At 47.2% G+C, this 20,998-nt stretch overlaps 1 protein-coding gene across 3 annotated transcripts in view; it reads left to right on the top strand.

Annotated features, from left to right (window-relative positions):
• The window catches only part of RERE (arginine-glutamic acid dipeptide repeats), a 160,114-nt gene that overhangs the window by 38,142 nt on the left and 100,974 nt on the right, over positions 1 to 20,998 (top strand). For 2 of the 3 annotated variants that reach the window (XM_063177015.1, XM_063177017.1), the window contains one exon: positions 15,648 to 16,124. In XM_063177015.1, coding sequence (XP_063033085.1) covers positions 15,794 to 16,124 — 331 coding nt within the window. In that variant the 5' untranslated portion in view covers positions 15,648 to 15,793. Of the gene's footprint in view, positions 1 to 93; positions 109 to 15,647; positions 16,125 to 20,998 lie in introns of those variants that run through there. The other variant, XM_063177016.1, reaches the window with a different exon arrangement.

Here is a 20,998-nt window from a genome sequence, read left to right as displayed (position 1 = left end):
CCTCCTCCTCCTCCTGCTGCTGCTGCTGCCGCTCCTCCCGCCGGGCTCCGCCGCCGGAGCGGGGCCGGGCTGGGCTCGGGGCTCGGGGCTCGGCCGCACCGGAGCGCGGTGAGTGAGTGAGTGAGTGAGAGCCCCCCGAGCCCCCCGAGCCCGCGGGACCCGCTGCCTCACCGTTCTGTTCCCGGCACGAGAATTGAGGCTGCTCTGCGAGTTGATTAATTGTCACCTGGCTAACGATAGCTGCCTGGATGGAGGAAAGGCTTGGCTTAATTCTCTTTTCCGCTTTGGGTTGCTCCAGTTTTTTTGGCTTCTTTTTTTTTTTTTTTTTTTTTTTTTTTTTTTTGGAAAAAGTTGGATCGACTTGGTAGGTGAGGCGTGGGTAGGTTGTTATTGGCCTGGGAAGTTCAGAACGCTCTAAAGGCTGCAGGGTTGTTGGTTTTGTCTTGTTTTGTTTTGTTTTCTTTTTCCATAACAAATGCTTTACCTCCCTGTTCTAAATATAAACAGTTGGGGTAGCCGGACTGCTGTGTTTAATTCTGTTTTTCAAAAGCGAGTGAGATGAGGAGATAAGGATTGCATTTTCTTTATCCTGGAAGAAAGTACTTTTTCATTACGCTCGGTACAATGGAATGCCTTTGAAGCGCTAATTGGGACAGTGTGTGGTGTAACTCTTTAAACGATGTTTAATGGTGTTTTACGATAGTGACAGGAGACCTGCTCGGCCACTTTGTTTCCTGAGGAAGAAACCAGCTCTGCTTTGTTTTGCAGTTGGGTTTGAGCTCGTCTGGGTCCGTGCGGCTTTGCCCTGCGTGGGGCATTGTGTGCCCGGATGGCTCCTCCAGCCATATGGGGCTGCTTTAATTGTCGGGGAGTGGAAATGGCGCTTGACAAGGCCACTTCATTCCTTTCTTTGTTGGTTTAAACTTAACATTACTGCTGGGCATCAAGCAGAAGGAAGAGGCGACCCCAGCCCGGTGAGCTGCGCTTTCAGATGCTGCTCACATTTGTATTTTCTGAGCCCGGTTCGGACCCGCCGGGTTCCGCAGACAGCGCTGTTCCATGCACAGCCCTTAATCTGCAGGCAATTAGTTCCAGACGCGCAGCCCAGCCCGCGTTTCCTCAGTTTTTGTTCTTGTTGGTGAATCCCCGTGCCCAGTGCCCATCAGCAGACAGACCGACAGCAAGCTGCGAGCAGGACCAGCGTTTAAAAGCTTCTATTTGTTTTTTCCAAGGCTGCAATTTGGTAGTGTTTAAAGTATTTTCTAAAGATCTGTGGGAGCAGTGAAAGGTGGTTTCAGTCCCAAGCACTCGAGTGCTCATTGTGCTCTGGCAGGCTGGGTGCTTGGCAGGCACTTCTGGAAATGTTATTTGATCTGGCAGCGCGATAGAATTCACTTGGATTACACAATTTTTTTCACCCCCCGGTTGCTGTTTGAAAGTGATGCATCAGCGAGTGTTGCTCGAGAGCGTATTTCAAGACCCGAGCTGCGTGTATTGGCTTTAAACAGGATTCCAGAGAGGCGGCTCAGAATTTGTCTTGTTTTGTGGTTAGGATTTATGAATTGAGGCGAGGGCTGACGTAATCTATCCGACCACTTCCTTTGTGTGTGTTTTAGGGTTGATAGTGCTTTGTTTTGCTTAAAATAGCCAGGACTGCTTCTTGAATACTTTTCTGTCTCCTTTCTGCTGTGGCCTTCAGTGTAAGCAGACAACTTGTTCCAGTTGTGTGTGACTGTGTCCCTTTGAGGAAATGGTTCCTTCCTTTTGTCACTAAGGTTCAGTGAATTGCTTGTATGCTAAGTAGATGAGACTTTATTTTAATTACCATAATGATGCGTACAGCTGTTCTGTCAGAAGTGTCTTTGCAGTTTTACTCCAGGTTGTGGAGCATCCCTTGATGTGCCTCTCAAAGCCTCTTTTGCTCACTTTTGTTTGTGTGAAGGTGACAAAGATGGGGCTTTGTCTCCTGGTGAGTGGTTAACAGCTCCCTGCCAGCGAGCCTGGGTTTGATTTTTGTGTGTGGGGAAGGAAATAAGCTGTTTATCACTGACCTAACCCTAAACCTCCTTGTCTTTCTTTGTGCTGCCTATTGTTCTGCTGCAGAGCAGGCAGGAGTCACCTCTACATTTCTTACAGTTTAATTCTTTAATGGCTCTACAGCTCATAGAGCTGGCTCTGAGTGTTGGGTCAGTGTGCACGTGTTAATTGTTAATTGTTCTGGGACTTCAGGGGATGTTGGGGTTCTGCTGATGTGGTGGATGTTGGATTGGAAGGCACACACTTTAGTTTTAAAGCAGTGCAGAGCAGCATTCTGTAACTTGTTGATATATGTGGCTGCCAGGACATTTCTGAGAGCCAGTGGCTGGTGAGAAAAGCAGCTGTGAATGAGGGCAGGGTGCAGAAATTGCTGCAGATCACTTTTATTGGTTTTTGTGAGCCAACATACCTATTCCTGCTCTAAAGTAACTTTTATTTTCGCTTGAACCTTGTGTAGTTAAAGTGCCAGACTCTGTAAATGACACATGAGAGCACTGAGTAGTTCTGGTTTGTGTTTTAAGGGTAAATAAAATGAGAAATGGTTTCTAAAGCAGGTGGTCCTGACCAGCAGGCACCCTGATATAAACACTCAGTGCGGTGGGGAGCCTTACCTGAGTGATCAGCAGCCCCTAACAGCAGATTAATGTGCAAATCTTTATAAATGTTATAAAACCGTGTCAGGAGGGGCCCTGGGGGAGCAGGGCTGTGTCAGCAGAGCTGGATAATCCCAACTCTGTCACCTGGACCTCGCTTAGCCTTGCTCCTTGTTTGGCTGCTGCTCCCCTGTCTCAGAACACAGCACAGATTTCTCTGTCCTGCAGACTGGAACAGCCTGTGATGATGTAGATAAATAAAGAGGACCCATGAAATGCACACTGTCAGAACGACTTCATGAAAAATAACGTCAGGCACTCTGAAATGAATCAGAGGGAAACCTGGTTTGTCATACTTCAGCTTTCTTAGCAGAAGTGAAACTCTTTTAAAAGAGTGGACAAAATTAGTATTTATTCCAAAGTTTGCCTGGGGTAGTGCTTTGAGTTCTGACCTTTGGATACGAAGTGAGAACAAATAGTGTTGAAAAATGTAAATGATTAAAGCAAGCTGGCCTTCCCTAGGAAACATTTGTGTCAAGTTTATCCAGGAAAAGGGCTTGGTAATTGGATTAATGTTTTACTAGTGGCATAGATAGTGTTTGATTGTGATGTGTAGATTCTCTCATAATGTTTTTTTTTTTTTTGTGTAATTGCTGTGTTTGGAATTCAGGCACTTTCTAATGTTAGCAGAAGTACAGAAGAAGGAAGTGGAGGCTGTAAATTCAGCATTAACGATGTAGCTGTGCTCTTCTCTGGGGAAGGAATGGCAAATTTTGAAAGGAAACTTGGTTTAATTAGTCTTCTGTGAATGGATATCACTTTCATTTTCGTGAGATGACAATACAGTGTGAAATAACAAATCTGGAATGTGTTAGTACTGGGACCTAAAAGTTTAGATACTTGCATGTTTTTCATCCCTTATTTTCCCCTTTTTTTTAAAGTGAGCTGACAGTAAAAAGCTGTGATTAGGTAAACCTTCTACTGAAAGCAACCAGTTTTGGTGTAGATAATTGCTGTGTCTGTAACGCCAATTTTGTACATGAAATACATTTTGTCTTAAATGCTGATTTGAATTTTCTTGAGACTAGCAAGAAAAATTGCCTTGGTTTTGGCAGTGTTTCCTCGGTGAATCTGCTTATTTGTAGAGATCAGAATTACTTGTTTTTCTGAAATAAAACTGAGATTTTGCTAATAGGCAGTAAGTGTTCCAGCAGCATCTGCAGTTCTGTCCTTGCTGTGGGAAGTTCTCTGCATTTCTGGTCCTGCCCACAGCAGGTTTTTAATGCCAGGCACAAATTGAACCTGTGGTTTTTGCTGTTGAGAAGTTTCCTGATGAGCACAGTGAGATCAGTGTGGGAATGACTGAGCTGTAACATGAGTCAATACAATTCAAGCTCTTAAGGTTGGGGACTTCTTTCCCTGAGTTTGACATAGTAACAGATCCCTACAGAATTTATTCTTCCAAGCAGTCAAAACACACCGTATTTGCTCCTTTTCCTATTGAAATCTAACAAAGAAGCCAAAAATCAGATTTCCATTTCCTGCTAATAAAGCTATTCCTTTGAGATTAGAGCTGGGGATGGATTTTTATATATATATGGCAGTTCCTGCTTAATAATTGAATGTTCTTTGGTGTCTTGCGTGCTGATGTGTGAGAGTACCTGAGACAGAGCTGATTTGCCCTGTGTGTTTAATATCAGACTCAAACTGGAGCCCCAGCCCGGGCTTGCAGTTAGAACTGGTATTAAAGAGTTAAGAGCAGCCCAGGTTATGGGGCTGTGGGGAAGCAATTGCCCTTTCCCAGTGCAATAAAGCAATTGTGAGGTGGGTGCAGGCTGTTTGCACGTTCTGGTGCCTCTGGAGCAGGAGTTGCATCGTCCCCTTTGTGCTGAGCTCACCCTCTGCACATTCAGAGCATGTTCAGCATTTGCCTCTTGCAGCTGGAGCCGCTCAGCAGCGCTCAGAACCCAAACGGTGCCATCTGTTTGTGCGGGGTTTTCACATTCTGGGTTTCACCTTGGCTCTGCTGCCTGCCAGGGGAGCTCAGGGTGTTCTGGGTTGGATGGAAGGGATGCAGGAGCTGCAGGGCTCTTACAGCTTCATCCCTTGGTGTTTCTGTGCCCTGACACGAGCTAAAAAAACCGGTCCTGATGCTCAGTTTGGAACTCAGGTAGCAAGTGACCAATGCTCCCGTGAAGGCTTTAAGATTAAAATAAAAATTAAGGTTTAGTCTTTAGTGCAAAAAAAATGAGATCTGTGGTTTGAATTATTGTAGTGACTATAATAATGTGAAAAATAAATATAGCTCTGATTTTAAATCAAACTAGGCCTGATTTACCTTGAGGTTGGGGTTGCACTGGAATTTAGGAGGGTTGGGACCCTGTGTGCCATGTCAGGTTTGTCCTCTGGTACCTGCATTTGCCCTAGGAGGATGTACAAGATGTACACCTCCATGGGGTGGTAAAAGCTGTTCCTGTGGATTTTTAGGGCATGGAGTCAGCAATATAAATGGGAATGCAGCTAAACATGCACATGCTGAACTTTACACTTGGCCTTTTTTACCAAACACTGCTGTATAAAGTTCTGTTCTGGCACAAAACCTGATTGGATCCATGTTTGTAGCTGGGCTCCTCTCTTCTCAGGGCTTGCTGTGGCATCCGAGGTGCCAGAGGAAAATATAAAAATATAAAAATATAACCCTTGTTCTGCTTGCTCCTGTGGGACTCCACAGTGCTTTAGGGTTGCAGGAGGTGACAGAGTCCTGGCAGGGAAATTGTTCAGTGCTCATCACTCAGCTGGAGTGCAGAGAGTTGCTGGGGATGGATTAGAAGCGCTGTGTGTCAGGTTAATAAAATTCAGGGCTTTTTCCTCTCTGTGATCCCCACTGGGATGGATGTGGAGATCTCATGGGACAGCCCTTCCATGGAAGTTAAAATGTTCCACCTGTTCTTCTTGGCCACATAAACAAGTGCTTCAGCCCTGGAGAATGAGGAGTAAAAAATAAACAATAAAAACTTCCTCGTGGTTATCCTATGGAGAGGGTTGAAATTCCCCTGCCTCTTCCAGCCCAAGCGGTGCTCATGACAATTTCAGTTTATTTCTGTTTTGAAGCATGATGTGTGAGGAAGATAGTGGTTATGGTAGGGGATTTTTTTGTCTAGATTTATACGGGGATTTTTTCTTAGAACTCTTGCTGTGGTTTTTGCTTTGTTTGGGGTTTTTGCTTTGATGTGTTGTTTTCTGGAGGTTTTGGTTTGGTGGGGATTTTTTTTTGTCCCCTCTCCAGAAAGGCTGTTATGGGAGGGTTTATTTAAAACTGAGCAGCGGGTGTGGAGTTGTCCCTGTCGGGGAAGCATGGACAAAGAAATAATACACACAGCACTAGTGGGAAATAATGAAAAGTTTCTCATTTGGCTGTTGGGCTGAGAGCTTGAGAAATACCCTTCTGAAAGTTTCTCTTTTCTTGGTCTTATCCATACCATTAGATACTAAAATGCTCTACGTTACTTCTTATTTCATGTTTTGAATAAAAAGCAGCAGATAACTTTGAGAACAGCTCTGAAATGTCACTTGTAGCCAAGTTCATTCCGATTCAAAGGCCAGATCAGCGTATGTGAGGAGCAGTCAGGGTAATGAATGTGAGCAGAGCTGTGTGTGTTATCTCGGGGGAGAGGCTGGAGGAGGCAGGATCGGCTGCCTGATCCCTCAGTGCTGCCTGCGTTTCATCAGCTCCCACTTGCTTGGGCAGCTGGCACCAGTGGATTTTCCTGTGGGGCTTTGGAAGTGGCTCTGGAGTCGGCCCTGATGGGGTTTGTGTTTGAGAGCCCAGGGCATCCTCAGTGCTGTTCTTCAGCTGCTCCTGTTCATGTGCAGGGATGGGAACTTCGCAGGCAGGAGCCTTCAAAGCTGAGCTTTTACAGGGAAAAACACTTCAGTGCATCACGCCCCTAATAAATCATGTGATTTGTTTTGCTGTCTTTGGCTGCTGAGGGATCACAGGTTTCATTTGGAAGAACAAGGAGCTAGGGTAACCCCAGTTTGTTACTGTGGGAATGAAGAAGGTTTTGAAAGGGTTTCCTTGGTCAGAGATGGATCAAACACTGCTCTGCTCAGTCTGTGTCTGCTCCACTGCAGGCTGCAGGTTGCTTTATTAAACATTTAATGTTGTTCAGAGCTGTTAGTGGTGTCTAACCTTAAAGCTTCACCTTGAAAACAGAGTCAGGAGTTTCATATTGCTTCATTTCAGGACAATAGCCTCTGTTTGGATGGTGTTTTCAGTATGAGACATGGCTTGTGTGATCTTCATTTGCGTGTCATGGAGTATTAGTGTGTCATCATGAGAGCTGGGAAGGTTTTCCTTTTTTTTCCCCCTATTTTATTTATATTTATTTATATTTTATATGTGTGCAAGGCCACAAACCCAAACTGCTGCCACAGGACCTGTGCCACGTGCCGGTTTTGCTGGTGGCAAGTGATGGGGTGTGCTGGTGCCACAGCAAGAGCGAGGCCACCCATTTCATGTGTAGCTTAGTGGTTATTTGCATTGGTTATTCTGTGCTTAATGGCTTAAGGTCTTACTCTGCAGCCTTGTTCTCTCAGCAGCTTACAAGATGAGCCCAAATGCAGGATCCAGCTCGTGCTGCCCCACAGCTCCTGCCTGAGCACCCTGCAGTTCAGAGCCCTGCCAGCAGAAATGACATTAATGTCTGAAGCGTGACCACAGCCAGCAGTTATTTCATGCAGTGTTAAAGTATTTCCTCTTGCTGTAGATTAGAAGCAGATTAATCACTCGGAGCATTTTTTAATATATTTTTTTCTTCTTCTCATGGAAGATGAGGCCAGTGGTGAAGCCCCTTGCAGTGGGTGGCTGGGCACTGATGGAGGGGGGGTGTCACTGCTGTAGCACAGGTGTTGCTGTTTGAGCATAATTTTATAGAGTTGAAACACCCAATGTGTGAGAGCTGACAGCTGGTCCTTAAAAAAAAATACTCTTAATATTAAAAATAGTGCTTAAAATGTGCTCAGGAACTCGGTTGTAGCCCAGGAGCAGTGATGTGGCTGCACAGAAGGTGAATTTTCAGTTGTCTTTGAAACCATGTTCTCTTTTTTTAGAAGGAACCTTTCTGACTTGCAGACAAGGCAAACCAGACTAGAGGGAAAAGGCTGTGAAAGTCAGTGCAGAGAGAAGCCATTGGAGGCTTTGGGGCACTGGAAATTGGGGTTTTTGTGGGGTTGGGCAGCGTGGGGCTCCTTTGGGAAGCTCACCTCGGGCAGAGGGATGTGTGAGAGACTCTGAGATGCAGTTCTGGGGTGAAAATATGTTGGAAGTCAAAGGCTGACATTGACAGCTTTGGTTTCTCTCACTTAAGGTCATGCAGGAGCTCATATGATCCCTGGAAACACAGAGCCCCTTTGCAAATACCTTCAACACGTGTTTGGAGCCCTGCAGCAGCAGCCCAGGGGCATGAGGAGCTCTCTGCTGCTGACCAGCTGCTTTTGCAGCAGTGCACCTATGTCTGACAAGTTTGTGCTTACTCTTCTTGCCCAGGACAGTGTCTGTTTGCTTTTCAAATCATTTTCCTGCTGCCTCGTGGCACAACCTGCTCGTGCAGCAGAGATTACAGATCAGAGGTCAGCCTTGCCCAGCCAGGCTTTACTGCCTTAAATGCTGGATATTTCTGTGTTTGGGGTTTTAGTGCTTTAAATTCTGGGTGTTTCTGTGTGTGAGGATTTACTGCTCTAAATACTGGATATTTGTGTTTTCTGTGCGTGCAGGAAAGGAAGGCAGGTGTAATTGAATCCATCTCAGTTGTTAAGGCTCTGAGCTGATGAGGAACAGGCTCTAATGTGAGACAGGGCTCAGGCCTGCATTTCACACATGAATAAGCACACTTAATCTCCTGATTAGAGCAGCCAGGCTGTGCCCTGGGCTGGGCAGCAGCTCTGACGTCTGCTCTGTCATTAACCAAAATAAGCTGCTCCTCGGAGAAATGAGACCGATGCTGAAATTAAAGGCAGCTTCTCCAGACAGAAATATCATCTGTCCTCACGCTTATGCATCAGGTGGTTTAAAACAGTGGGCAAGAAAAAATGTCCTCCTAATATCTCCTGCTCATCCTGGTAACCTTGTGCCACCCTCTGCCCTTTGGCTGGGAGCAGGATTGCTTTGTTTCCTCTGCTGGGGAATTTTATGGGGCACGGCTCTAGTTAGTGTTTCAGATAGCCTCTAAATCTCAGGATGCTGCTTTCTTTAGAGAGAAATTGCTTTAATTATAGGCACGTTTCCCTGGGAGTGTCTGGCCAGGCAGCTCGTGGCGGAGCCCACCCTGCAGTTACTCTTCCCTTTTGAGAAGCTCAGATGCACAAGTGTGTCTGCAGTTAAATAAAACACTCGTGTGGCTGAGGAGCAGAGGTTTTGCCTTTCCTGCTCAAAGGGGTTTTCCAAAAATAACCTGATCTAGTTCTCTTTGGGGTGATTTAAATAACTATGGTTTGGAGCTTTCTGGAGGATGAAAGGATTGCAGGGGGACAGCTGAGTGTTCAGCCATTTAAAAATGAAACATCCAAATGAGAAAAGCTCAGCTAAAAACATGCAGGGAGGGACAGTTTGGTAGATATTTGTAGACATGTTCCAGAGATGGAGGCACCAAAATAAAATTTAGAATGGAAACAGGAATTAGTTGGGAGTTGGAGATGAGTTGCACTTGCAGAGCAGCAATGGGCTGGTTCTATAAACACCCACAAGTGAATGTGGTCAGTGTCGTGCAGAATTCATTTTTGTCTTAAAATAAGTGACCTGCAGGCAGCAAAGGGTGATGCCCTGGTGGCCTCAATAATCAGACATGCCATAAAACCAGGCTGTTCTAGGAGGGACACGTGGTTCTGTTCCATGGAAGGATTCCTTCCTGTTACCATTGGCTTGGCTGTTACTGTGTGCCAGGGATTTCTCTTTATGCTTTGATTTCTGTGTTGGTATTTCCCAGAGCTGAATTTACAGCACTTTGGAATGTTTTTATTTCACCTATTATAGTAACAATACTGCAGACTTCTCTTTTTTTGCCACAGACTTGCCTGTCAGGAAATCCATCTGCATGCTTTTTCAGGGTTTACCCTTGTTGCTTCTCAAAGTCTGTCTATCTGTTCAAAATAATTTGCTGTAGAACAACATGGTTTTGTTCAACTTTTTTTTTCCCCCCTGTTTTAAGTGTTGTTAAGCAGCCTCATAATGCAGATGTTTTCATGGCTCCAAATGACTTCAGGTTCCCCAGATAATTGTTTTTGTTTTAACAGCAGCTTCTGCAGGTCCTGTGGGCCTGTTCTCCCCTAACAGGGGAGTTATCCTGCAGTATAGCAGGGAGTTATCCCACATTATAGGGTCATTTTTTAAAGTTCTGGTTTTTAATGGTGTGATGGGATGGCTGCTCCACATTACTCAGCCCTGTGTTGTGGTAATCACTTCCATTAAGGCTGAATGGCTGCAGAGCAGGGTAAATACCCTGCTCATATTTATTGTCTGCTGTGAGTACAGAGGCCATTAAAGCAGATCTGAGATGACAGGAGGGGCTCAGAGCAGCCACTTCAGGGCCTGGATCAGCGCTGTGGGCTGGGAGTGAGGGCTGTGCTGCCCTCCTGGCCCTGCAGCTGGGCTCTCCCTGCCCTGGGTCACCCCAAACTCGTTTGGGGAGCCTGCCCACAGTGCTCTGAGTGAGTGTGTGTGTGTGTGTCACAGCTGGGTTTGGGGAGCCTGCCCACAGTGCTCTGAGTGTGTGTGTGTGTGTGTGTCACAGCTGGGTTTGGGGAGCCTGCCCACAGTGCTCTGAGTGTGTCACAGCTGGGTTTGGGGAGCCTGCCCACAGTGCTCTGAGTGTGTGTGTGTGTGTCACAGCCAGGTGACACCTGAGCAGCAGCCCTGTCCCTGTGTGTGTGCAGCAGCCCTGCTGTTCTGCCTTCCTCACCAGGCACTAATGGCACAGAAAGCCTGCCTAATTGATCTGCTAATTCTGGCGGTGCAGAGTCTTTCTAAGGGTGCATTGATTTTATGTTGTTGCTCTCGAGCCAGTGTGGAGAGAGGATGTGGCTTATTTGGGGTGACATTCCTTTCATGGCAGCCTGTGTGTAAAACTGTCCAAAGGCAGGTGGTGGCACTTCACTGTTGTGGATGTGGTGCAGAAATTGCCCATCCATTTCTGGGGGAGCTAGGAGCTGAAATGTTCACCCCAAACCTCACCCCAGCCCTTCAGTCTGCCCTGTGCTCAAAGCTGACTCCTGTAGAATTTCACTGCCAGTCCTCACTGAATTCCTGACCTCTCACAAATAGAAAGTTGTTCTGCTTGTCCTGCCTGTGCCCATGAGAATAACACAAAGGGAAACGTTGCTTTGCTGTCTTGGCTCCTTAAAAATCCTCAGGATTGCCTGGGCTTCCCTGGCAGTTCCCTCTTCCTTGAGAGGGTGACTGCAGACACAGTGACAGCAATAACCTGGCACTGTTCTCCATTAAGTGCAGGGATGTTTGTGCTGGGGGAAATCTTGCTTTGCCTGTTCCTTTGAGTTGTGTAGCGTCTTCTCTCATTCCTTAGAGCTGTGTAGCATCAGGGTTGTGTTGAAGGAAGTGCCTTAGGATCCTCTCTGAGGTGTCATCCTGCCTGTCTAGAGTGTCCCCCTGGCCCTGGGTGATGCCACCGTGCCTGGAATGTGCAGGGGAGCTGAGCCCTGGCTCAGAAACGTGAGATCTCGTGTTTGCTGTGCTCAGGTCAGGTTGGGTAAACAGCAGAGGGGCAGCAGAGGTCACAGCCTGTCATGGGAAACACCTGGAGCTGTGTCCTGCAGTGGCACTGACCTGCCAGGGGCTGCCCCTGCCCTGGGGATGGTGGGCACAGAGCACAAAGGGAACAAACACCCTTTGGTTCACGTGCTGACACGGCTCACAGGGGCTGGGGATGTCAAATGGAACCCACAGTGACCAGGGCTGGCTTCGTGCTATAAACCCCAAACAGGAGATAAGGGAGACACCTGATAAGGGGCACATCAATCACTGGAGAGACTCCTAAGGGCTTTTTAAGACTTTTAAGCAAATCTTTTTTCCCAGGAGGGTCCCAGACTTGTCCCCTGAGCATTCCAGTATAGGCAGTGGGACCTCCTGCACCAGCAGGATTGGCACAGAGGAAAATGAACATTTTTACTGACTTGGGCATTAGTGTTATGGGGAAAATGCTTTGTGTGTGTCTGTGTACTGCTGGCAGGGAGAGATCTGTATTTTGGCTCTGTGTGTGATGATTGGTTGGAAAATTCTATAGATAAACCCAGCAGGATCTGGAATTTCAAAGTTGGGTGAGTGTCTTTAGTAACACCTCACCCCAACAGTGAAAAACTGTCCAAGAATAGTGGGGTAAAACCCTTGCTGTACTCCCTTTTCCTTTTTTCTCACTTTTCCCCCTTTTCCCTCCCCTCCTGCTGTGTCTGGGTTTGCCCTGCTGGGTGTGTTGCTGGCAGTGGAGGTGATGGATGGACCCTGGAGTGGGAATATTCTGAGGGATGTCCCCATGACACTTGATGCCCTTGTCCCTCAATATCTGCAGCTCCTGTTTGCCCTGGCAGGCAGAGATAGGGGAGGAATGTGGGAGAAAGTTGATAACAGATGTTCCAGTCTCCCCTGAGAGCTGGAGGTTAAAGGTGTGTGCCTGCCCTGCAGCTGATGGGCTTCAGCAGGGTGGGCTGGGTGCAAATTCCCAAATTCCCCTGCTCTGAGCTCCTGGATTCCTCCTGCAGTTCAGCTCTGCTTCCATTCTAATTTGTGTCATTTCTCACAAATGATCTCAGGGCTTTTCTTAAAGCAGTTCTGAAGACCCTATAAACATATGGGCAAACCTTTATGGGCTGTTTTCTCTGTTCCTTTTTTTTTTTTTTTTTTTTTTTTTGGGGGGGGGGGCTTTTAATCCCTCGCACTTAACCTGAGTTAAAATTCTCCCTTGACATCAAAATTAGAAAAGCTCTGTGGCAGGAACTCTAGCAGTGGCAGCACATAGTTCCTTTAATCTGGCATTTGCTGCAAACAGTGCCTTTTTATCTGGCAATATGAGACTAAAGGCTTACAGAAGAATGGTCCTGTTGTGTTTATTAAGACTGGTAACACATGACCAAACAAATCCTGTTAAAAGATTTATCTGTCTAGCTTAAATGAGAAAAAGGAGCTCTTCTCCATATTTTTAGTTGCCCTGCATTCTCAGATGCCTTCCTGTTGTTACAGTCTCGTAGCATTTCTGGTGGAGTTGCCTTCACATTGTCTGTAAAACCTGACTCTTTAATTCTGGCTAAGAGGTTTAAGTGCTTAATGTGCAGAGTGGTGCTATATGTGCCTTTTGCTCTGGCAGGGCTTTCCAGGTGTCCAGACAGAACAACTGTGAGCAGGTCACTTGTGGAGCAGCAAAGTCCTCCTCTCCAGGCTGGGACTGGAGTGTGAGAAGGGTTTTGTGGCTGTAAAAAAGGTTGAAACTTTAATTTGAGCTAGATTTAAAATGCTGGGGGTGGGTGGGGAAATGAACCAGGTGAATATGGGGTAATGATCAGTTGAAAATAATGATTATGAACTTGTGCACTTGGGATTATTAGATGAAGTTAAAGGTTAAATTGTGCCTGCTGGATTTCTCCAAAGTCCTGGTGGGGAATTCTTGCTTCCTCATCACTGGAAACCCGAGCGTTTTAACATAGACAAAAGTAGTCAGTGCTTCATGGTGATATTTAATCCTGCCAAATCTTTTGAAGTTGAGTATTTGGAGTGAAATCGACTTGGAAATGTGAGATATTTATGTAGGAAAGCAATGGCTGTGAAAATTATTTTTTATGGGATCCCTGAAATGGGAGCTGGGAGGAAATGGCCATTGGAGTGGAAATTTCACAGCTGAGCAGGCTGAGCAAAGTGTGGCACACACTGCCTCTTGCACAGCCCTCCAGTAAACGAAATAATCTGAACGTGGTGTTTGTTTATTCAGCGTTACTCCTCTGTGCAGAACTGTGTTGTGCAAAGAAAACAAACCCAGGAAAAGGATCCCCATAGTAATTGTGATAAAAGCGCTGCAGGATTTGTGTGGAGTGTTTCACCAGCAGGCTGACAGGGTTTGCTGTGCTCCAGCCTCAGGACAGGCTCCACTGCTGCAAACTGCTGCGCTTGACATTTACTCACAAAGGAAAGTTTGGCAAGGAGCAGCCTGCACTGCAATTGTGGCTTTCTCAGAGTTGTTTGCACAGCTCTGGCTCCTTGAGACCTACACAATGTGAGGTGGAGCTCAGAGTGTTTCAGATGCAGGGAAAATGAACATGGATGCATTATCTGTCAGTTACTGATCAACTTTTGTATTTGTCCTTAAGACAGGAACTTTAACATCATTTTGCATTCAAGTTTAGAGGTGTGGGGTGGTTGGCACCTTCTTAGCTCCTCATCCTGAGGCTTCAAGGAGAAGCCCTGGAGCTGGCCAGGTTTCAAACCTGCTCCTTCTGTCATTTACTACATCCTCAATAATGAAATGGTGACTGATGGGGATTTTTTAAATTAGAAATGATTTAAAGGAAAAAAACGGACATTTTGCACTTGCCAGTCCAAGGAAGGTGCTTGTGCTGCAGCTGTGCCACAAGAGGGGTGTGATCCTTTCCCTGAGGTGATTTTTGTATGAGCAGCAATAGGAATACCCCAAGCTCTGCTGCTGGGGAATTCCCTCCCTCTGGAAGTGTAGGAGGTTTGTCCTGGATCCCTGCAGGCTCACTGAGGTGTTTTCCTCTGCCATCAGTTCCATCACATGCCCTGGGAGCTGTCAGAGCTGCTGGGGGCAGAGCAAACAGCATCATTGCCTACCTGCCTTCATCTCCTTCCTGAGCCCAGGCACAGCCTCACTGCAGCAGCAGCAGCAATTTGTCCTTTCTGTTTGTCTGTCTCTTCTGTTTGTCTCTCCTGTTTGTCTCCTGTGCTGCTCCCTCTGCTCCAGGAGCAGCAGGGACAGGAACATTGAGGGCTGAGACCTGTGTAGGACTGAAGGAATTTCCCGTGCATGGGATCAGGGACTCCTCAGCTGACTTCTCAAAAATCAAACCAGCCTTTTTCCCTCTCTGATGTGGTTTCAAAAGCCTAATGCATGAGCAATCAATGTTCTCAGGTCCCTGCCTTTCAGACATCCTACACTGTGGGCTAATTCTGAGTTGCACCACGTAGTAGCTTCCTGGAAACTGAGGAACTGGATGTGGGCAGATTCAGCATTATTGGTGAATTAGGGAAAAAAAAAAAAGATAATTTACCTTTGTGAGTTGAATGCCTTCTTTTTGAAATATCCTCCTTTCATGACAGGTCCTGTTTTTATATATGGAAAAGCAGATTTCGTTAGTGCTGTTGTAACTACTGTGGTTTGGTTTGGTTTCAATTAATTAATTCCTGTAATCTGTGGATTACAGGTTAGCTCTATTTTTGGCAAAGCAGGGTAGGGGCAGGACTTGCTAACAGATTGCCCTGGAAGTGGCAGATGGCATCCCTTACCCTGTACCAGCTTTGTAGGGCATGGCTTGTGAGTGGTGCTGAGATGTGAAACAGCACTGCCATTTGCTGAACTCCCTCATTTGCTTCCAGAGGAGAGCTGGAGACTCTTCCTCTCTGCACTTGTCCTCTCTTAAATGTTTTATGGGGTTTGTTTTTGGCACTGGCACGCTCCCTGTTAGCTCCAGCTGTGAAGTGGTGCCTGTTCTCAGTGGGCGCTGCCCATCACAGGAGTTATTACGTGTCTGCAGCGAGCTAAAGAATTTTTTTAAGGAATTGAGGGATCATTTTTGAGGATGGAGGTAGCTTCAAACATTTCACAGAAACGGTAACTTCAGTGTCTGGAAGTCTTCAAAAGGCTTTGTATTGTACTGTTTGTGCTTTCCACACCAATTGCTTTAGGATGTGGGGTTTTGTTCGGTTTTAATTTTTATCTTAAGGAATTGAAGGAATTTGGAATACTAACATGGGCTTTTCCCCTCTTTGTCTCCCCTCGCCTCCTGAAGCTCCTTTTTGAAACGCCGGGGTTGCTGGAGTGGTTGAATTTTTCCTGGCTTTGAGTGAGAAATTCAGAAGACTGAAGCCCAGGCTCACTGTCTACCTTTCACGGAGGCCCAGCCGTGAGAGGACAGAAGAAGGCACGTGGCGAATCATGACGGCGGACAAGGAGAAGGACAAAGAGAAGGAGAAGGACAGGGACAGGGACCGGGAGCGGGACAAGGAGCGCGACAAGCGGGACAAGGCGCGCGAGAGCGAGAGCTCGCGGCCCCGGCGCAGCTGCACCCTCGAGGGCGGCGCCAAGAACTACGCCGAGAGCGAGCACAGCGAGGACGAGGACAACGACAACAACAGTGCCACCACCGAGGAGTCGGCCAAGAAGAGCAAGAAGAAGCCGCCCAAGAAGAAGTCGCGCTACGAGAGGACCGACAACGGCGAGATCACGTCCTTCATCACCGAGGATGACGTGGTCTACAGGCCTGGAGGTAAGGGGCAGCCTAAAGTTATATCATGGTGAAGTTACATCATCCTAAAATTATATCATTGTAAAGTTACATCATCCTAAAATTGCATCATCCTAAAGTTATATAATTGTAAAATTACGTCATCCTAAAGTTACGTCATCCTAAAGTTACATCATCCTAAAGTTACATCAGTCTCTTTTGGTGCTGGCTCTGGTGGCCCAGGGATGCTCAGTGTGCTCCTGGGAACTGGAATTACCCCTGTCCTGGGGGCTGCTCCTGGGAGCTGGAATTACCCCATCCTGGGGGCTCAGTGTGCTCCTGGGAGCTGGAATTACCCCTGTCCTAAGGGCTCAATGTGCTCCTGGGAACTGGAATTACCCCTGTCCTGGGGGCTGCTCCTGGGAGCTGGAATTACCCCATCCTGGGGGGCTCAATGTGCTCCTGGGAGCTGGAATTACCCCTGTCCTAAGGGCTCAATGTGCTCCTGGGAGCTGGAATTACCCCATCCTGGGGAGGCTGCAGCCTTGCCCTTGCAGACACGTGTGGGTGTGCATGGAAAGCTCCTGGCTGTATCAGCACGTGCTGAGCTCCATCCTCCTCCTCCTCCCACAGGAGCCCTGAGCGCTCTGGTTTGCTCTTAGCTGGACCAATGTGAGTCAGAACAGCCTCAGCTTCAGTTCAGCTCATTTCATCCATCACCGCAAAGGAGCTGCCTTTGCCATGGTGTCAGGAATATTTGTTTTCCAGCAGGGGCAGCTGGGAGCCTGCGGAAGCGTCAGCTTTGGTGGCAATCTTATTTTCAGTGTCAGAGGATGAAAAATAATTCAGAATCTGTTGAGAACAGCTGTTGTGTGGGCCCAGGAGTACAATGTGATACACTGGCTTTATTGCAAAAAGGGTTTGCTTAAAATGAAGATGGGAAATCAGTTTGTGGTGTCAGTTTTATTCTGTAGGAGGATGGAGCAGCGGCTGTGGCTGATCTGGAGGAGGTTGTCCAAGGAAAGAGCAAGGAGAGCCATTCTGTTGGTGATAATGGGGATATTTTGTAGCAGTTCTGTAACTTAAACCCCTGCATATGAAATTTTACATTTTGTTAATAGTAATCAGCATAAGAGATTTACCCTGGCATTGAAACTTTTCTGTTGTGTTGGCTCTTTGTGCTGTTGGAAAACTCAACTTGAAAACTGCTGAGAGTGAAGAGAACAAACATGAGCTCAGCCCAGGAGGGACCTGAGCATGGCTGGGACCTGAACTGAATATACCCATTTTAAATTAGATTTTAAAGGGAATTTCTTGTCAGGAGTGAGATCTTGACTCCACATCCCTGTGCTGGAGGTTTTCTAAACCATTGTGAGCATCCATTGCAGAAGGAGCTCTTCCAGCTCCTTCCATACAGGGAGATGTAGTTGTGGTTAAGGGTGAAAATTACAGAAATTTTAAGAGAGATTAGAGAGTTTAAATTAATGAGACACAGCAAGGATTACAGAGATGAAAATTAAAGGTGTGTGCAGAAGGGATAGCCATCTTCAGCTTACATCTTCTGGCCTTTAAGGAGGGGAAATCCTTTCCAATCATTTGATTCTTTCTCTTAAGTGCTCTCATCTGACGTGGATGAAAGTTCAAGGTCTGCATTTCTTGGTTGAAATCTCATTCTGTGTTTACCCCATTGCTGTAGAGTACTTAATCCAGCACTTAATTCTGCTTTTTTCCCTATGCTGAGCTCAGCAGCTGTATTGGAGTAATAGCAAATAAACTGTAAATAAACAGATAATCAAGATCATTGAGTTTTTTTCAAGGGAAAGGTTTCACTGTATTGTTACCATGTAAATACTGCTCTTATTAATTTGCATAGATATAATGAATGCTGCACAGCTTTAAATAATGTATTAAAAAGAATTGAGTAGGGCTTAGACAACACTGTGCAATTAATCTTCTCTACTTTGCTGGAAATCACACAGGCCTAGCCTAAAAGCTTGTTGGCCCAGTTCCCCATCTGTCCTCTCAGTCTCCACACCCTCCCTCCCATTTCCTTCCAAATCTGCTCTCTGGGGTTTTCCTCCTTCTTTCCCTTGCAGTTCTCACCTTGCTGTTGTCACACTGCCTGTTGGAGTAGCATTAATTTCTGTTGCACAAATTCAAATTTGCTTTAGGCTGCCTTAGCCCAGGGAGATGCCAATGAAAGAGAGTTGTGTTAAAGCAGAGTTTTTTTTTCCTCCTCTTGGATTTCAGTTAGATAATTTATTGCTGATTTTTCTTCCATTTCCCATGCAGACTGATCCCTTCTATGTCCCTGGCTTCTGCCAAAATCCACCTCAGGAAGGGCTGGGATTGAATTGAAGCCACAGGATCAGTGCTGAGGATGTTGTGGTGCTGTGGTGGCGCCTGGAGTGCTGGGTTAAATCTGGTTGGGAGCCTGGCAGAGCAGGTGACCGTCACCTGCACTGGGGACAGCATTGCTTGCTCTGCCTGCGTAGAGCCATTTAAAGGGATCTGCAGGAATTAAAGGGATTTGTGGGGCTCTGTTCCTGCAGTGACATCAGTGGCTGCACAAACAGCCCTTCAGCAGGGGCTGAGGCAGGGGAAATGCTGGAATGCCTGCGGGAGCCAGGCAGGGGAGGGCAGCTGCTCATCAGTGTCACAAAAGTCTGATTTTCCTCCTCTGGACATGTCTGTGCCCGGGGCTGTGCTCTGTGTCTGACCAGCAAGGGGAGGGGAGGGGTCACTAGCAGGGAAATGGGAAATGCTGACATTTATTCTCCTTGAGGATACACCAATAAAGCCCATCCCCATGTTGGTGAGGGGTGTCACACTTTAGGGGAGCTAAGGAGCCACTTTGGTGTTTGTGGTGGCCTTGGGAGCAGCAGAGTTGTCTCTCTGAGCTCTCCTGGTGTGCTTGAGGCTGTTCAGAATAAATCAGTGATGTCCTGCAGGCCTGTGGTGCAGTTTTGGTGCTGTTTGTCCCTGTGTCCCCCACACTGGCCATGAAGAGCTTTGGGACAGGTGGGATTTCCCAAGGGGATTTGTGGGACATCACTGAGGGCAAGTCTGGCACCTCCAGCAAAGTTTTCCTGTGGCCCTAAAAGGGCAGGAAAAGCCTGTTAGGGGTGGCATGCGTGCAGCAAAGCTTATCTGTGCTAGGGGAGGAGTTTCAGACTAACTGGTTATTTAATGAATTTCTTTTATCAGCCTGGATTCTTGTTCCCACCCCTCCTCCCTTTTCATGTGTTTAATTGAAAAAACAACTCCAAGGCAGGAGGAGCCCTGGCAGGAGGTGAGGGCTGAGCAGCCACAGGGTCTTTGCTGGCAGTGGGGCATTTCTGGGGCACAGCTCGGTGTGAAAAGGTGTTTATTTGTACAGATCTCTTAATGAAGCATGTGTGGGTGCACCTTGCAAGGAGAGCTGTGCAGTGTTGTGGACATGCTTGAAAAGTGCAGGAAAATAATTGCTGTGGGAAATGATGTAGCTGGGGGCCTGAGCTGCAGAACAGTTGCTTTTATGAAATTGGGAACTGCAGAGTACAATTAGCTGTCATTAATTTTGTTGAATAGAAATATGTTCCATTTATTGTACAATCAGGAGCCAGGCTTGAATGAGTTTAAATAGATGAAATCTAAATTATACTGACAGTCCATTAAACAGCAGCAAAACCCCTTAAAGAAAATGGATTCACTATGATACCGGTTTATAATAAAATCATTTGCCAAATAAGAGCTATAGTCCAGGCACTGGGAATACTCCTGTGAGCTTCAAATGAACACAGTAAATTGGTTGAGCCATTTATTGCAGAGAGGGCTCCAGCTCCTGTTCCCTGACAAGGAGCCAGCAGTGCTGCCTGAAATCTGCTCAGCAGGAAGAGCCACTGAAGGATCAGCCTGGCAAATGGTGTGTTGTGAGCCTCGTGGGGAGGAGAGGCTTGCACAGATCCTGCCTGTGAGTGGGGATAAATATCTCCTGCCTGTGAGTGGGGATGCACAGCCCCTACCTGTGAGTGGGGATGAACAGCCCCTACCTGTGAGTGGGGATGAATATCTCCTGCCTGTGAGTGGGGATGAATATCTCCTGCCTGTGAGTGGGGATAAATATCTCCTGCCTGTGAGTGGGGATGAACAGCTCCTGCCTGTGAGTGGGGATGCACAGCCCCTACCTGTGAGTGGGGATGAACAGCTCCTGCCTGTGAGTGGGGATGAACAGCTCCTGCCTGTGAGTGGGGATAAATATCTCCTGCCTGTGAGTGGGGATGCACAGATCCTACCTGTGAGTGGGGATGAACAGCTCCTGCCTGTGAGTGGGGATGAACAGCTCCTGCCTGTGAGTGGGGATGAACAGCCCCTACCTGTGAGTGGGGATAAATATCTCCTGCCTGTGAGTGGGGATGCACAGATCCTACCTGTGAGTGGGGATAAATATCTCCTGCCTGTGAGTGGGGATGAATAGCTCCTGCCTGTGAGTGGGGATGCACAGCCCCTGCCTGTGAGTGGGGATAAACAGCTCCTGCCTGTGAGTGGGGATGCACAGCCCCTACCTGTGAGTGGGGATGAACAGCTCCTGCCTGTGAGTGGGGATAAACAGCTCCTGCCTGTGAGTGGGGATAAATATCTCCTGCCTGTGAGTGGGGATGAACAGCTCCTGCCTGTGAGTGGGGATGAACAGCCCCTACCTGTGAGTGGGGATGAACAGCTCCTGCCTGTGAGTGGGGATGCACAGCCCCTGCCTGTGAGTGGGGATAAATATCCCCTACCTGTGAGTGGGGATGCACAGCTCCTGTCTGTGAGTGGGGATGCACAGCCCCTACATGTGAGTGGGGATAAACAGCCCCTGCCTGTGAGTGGGGATAAATATCTCCTGCCTGTGAGTGGGGATAAATATCTCCTGCCTGTGAGTGGGGATGCACAGC

The sequence above is a fragment of the Melospiza melodia genome, chromosome 26 (genome assembly GCF_035770615.1).
Source record: "Melospiza melodia melodia isolate bMelMel2 chromosome 26, bMelMel2.pri, whole genome shotgun sequence".
Lineage (NCBI taxonomy): Eukaryota > Metazoa > Chordata > Aves > Passeriformes > Passerellidae > Melospiza > Melospiza melodia.
This window is presented reverse-complemented; position numbering and strand designations above follow the sequence as displayed.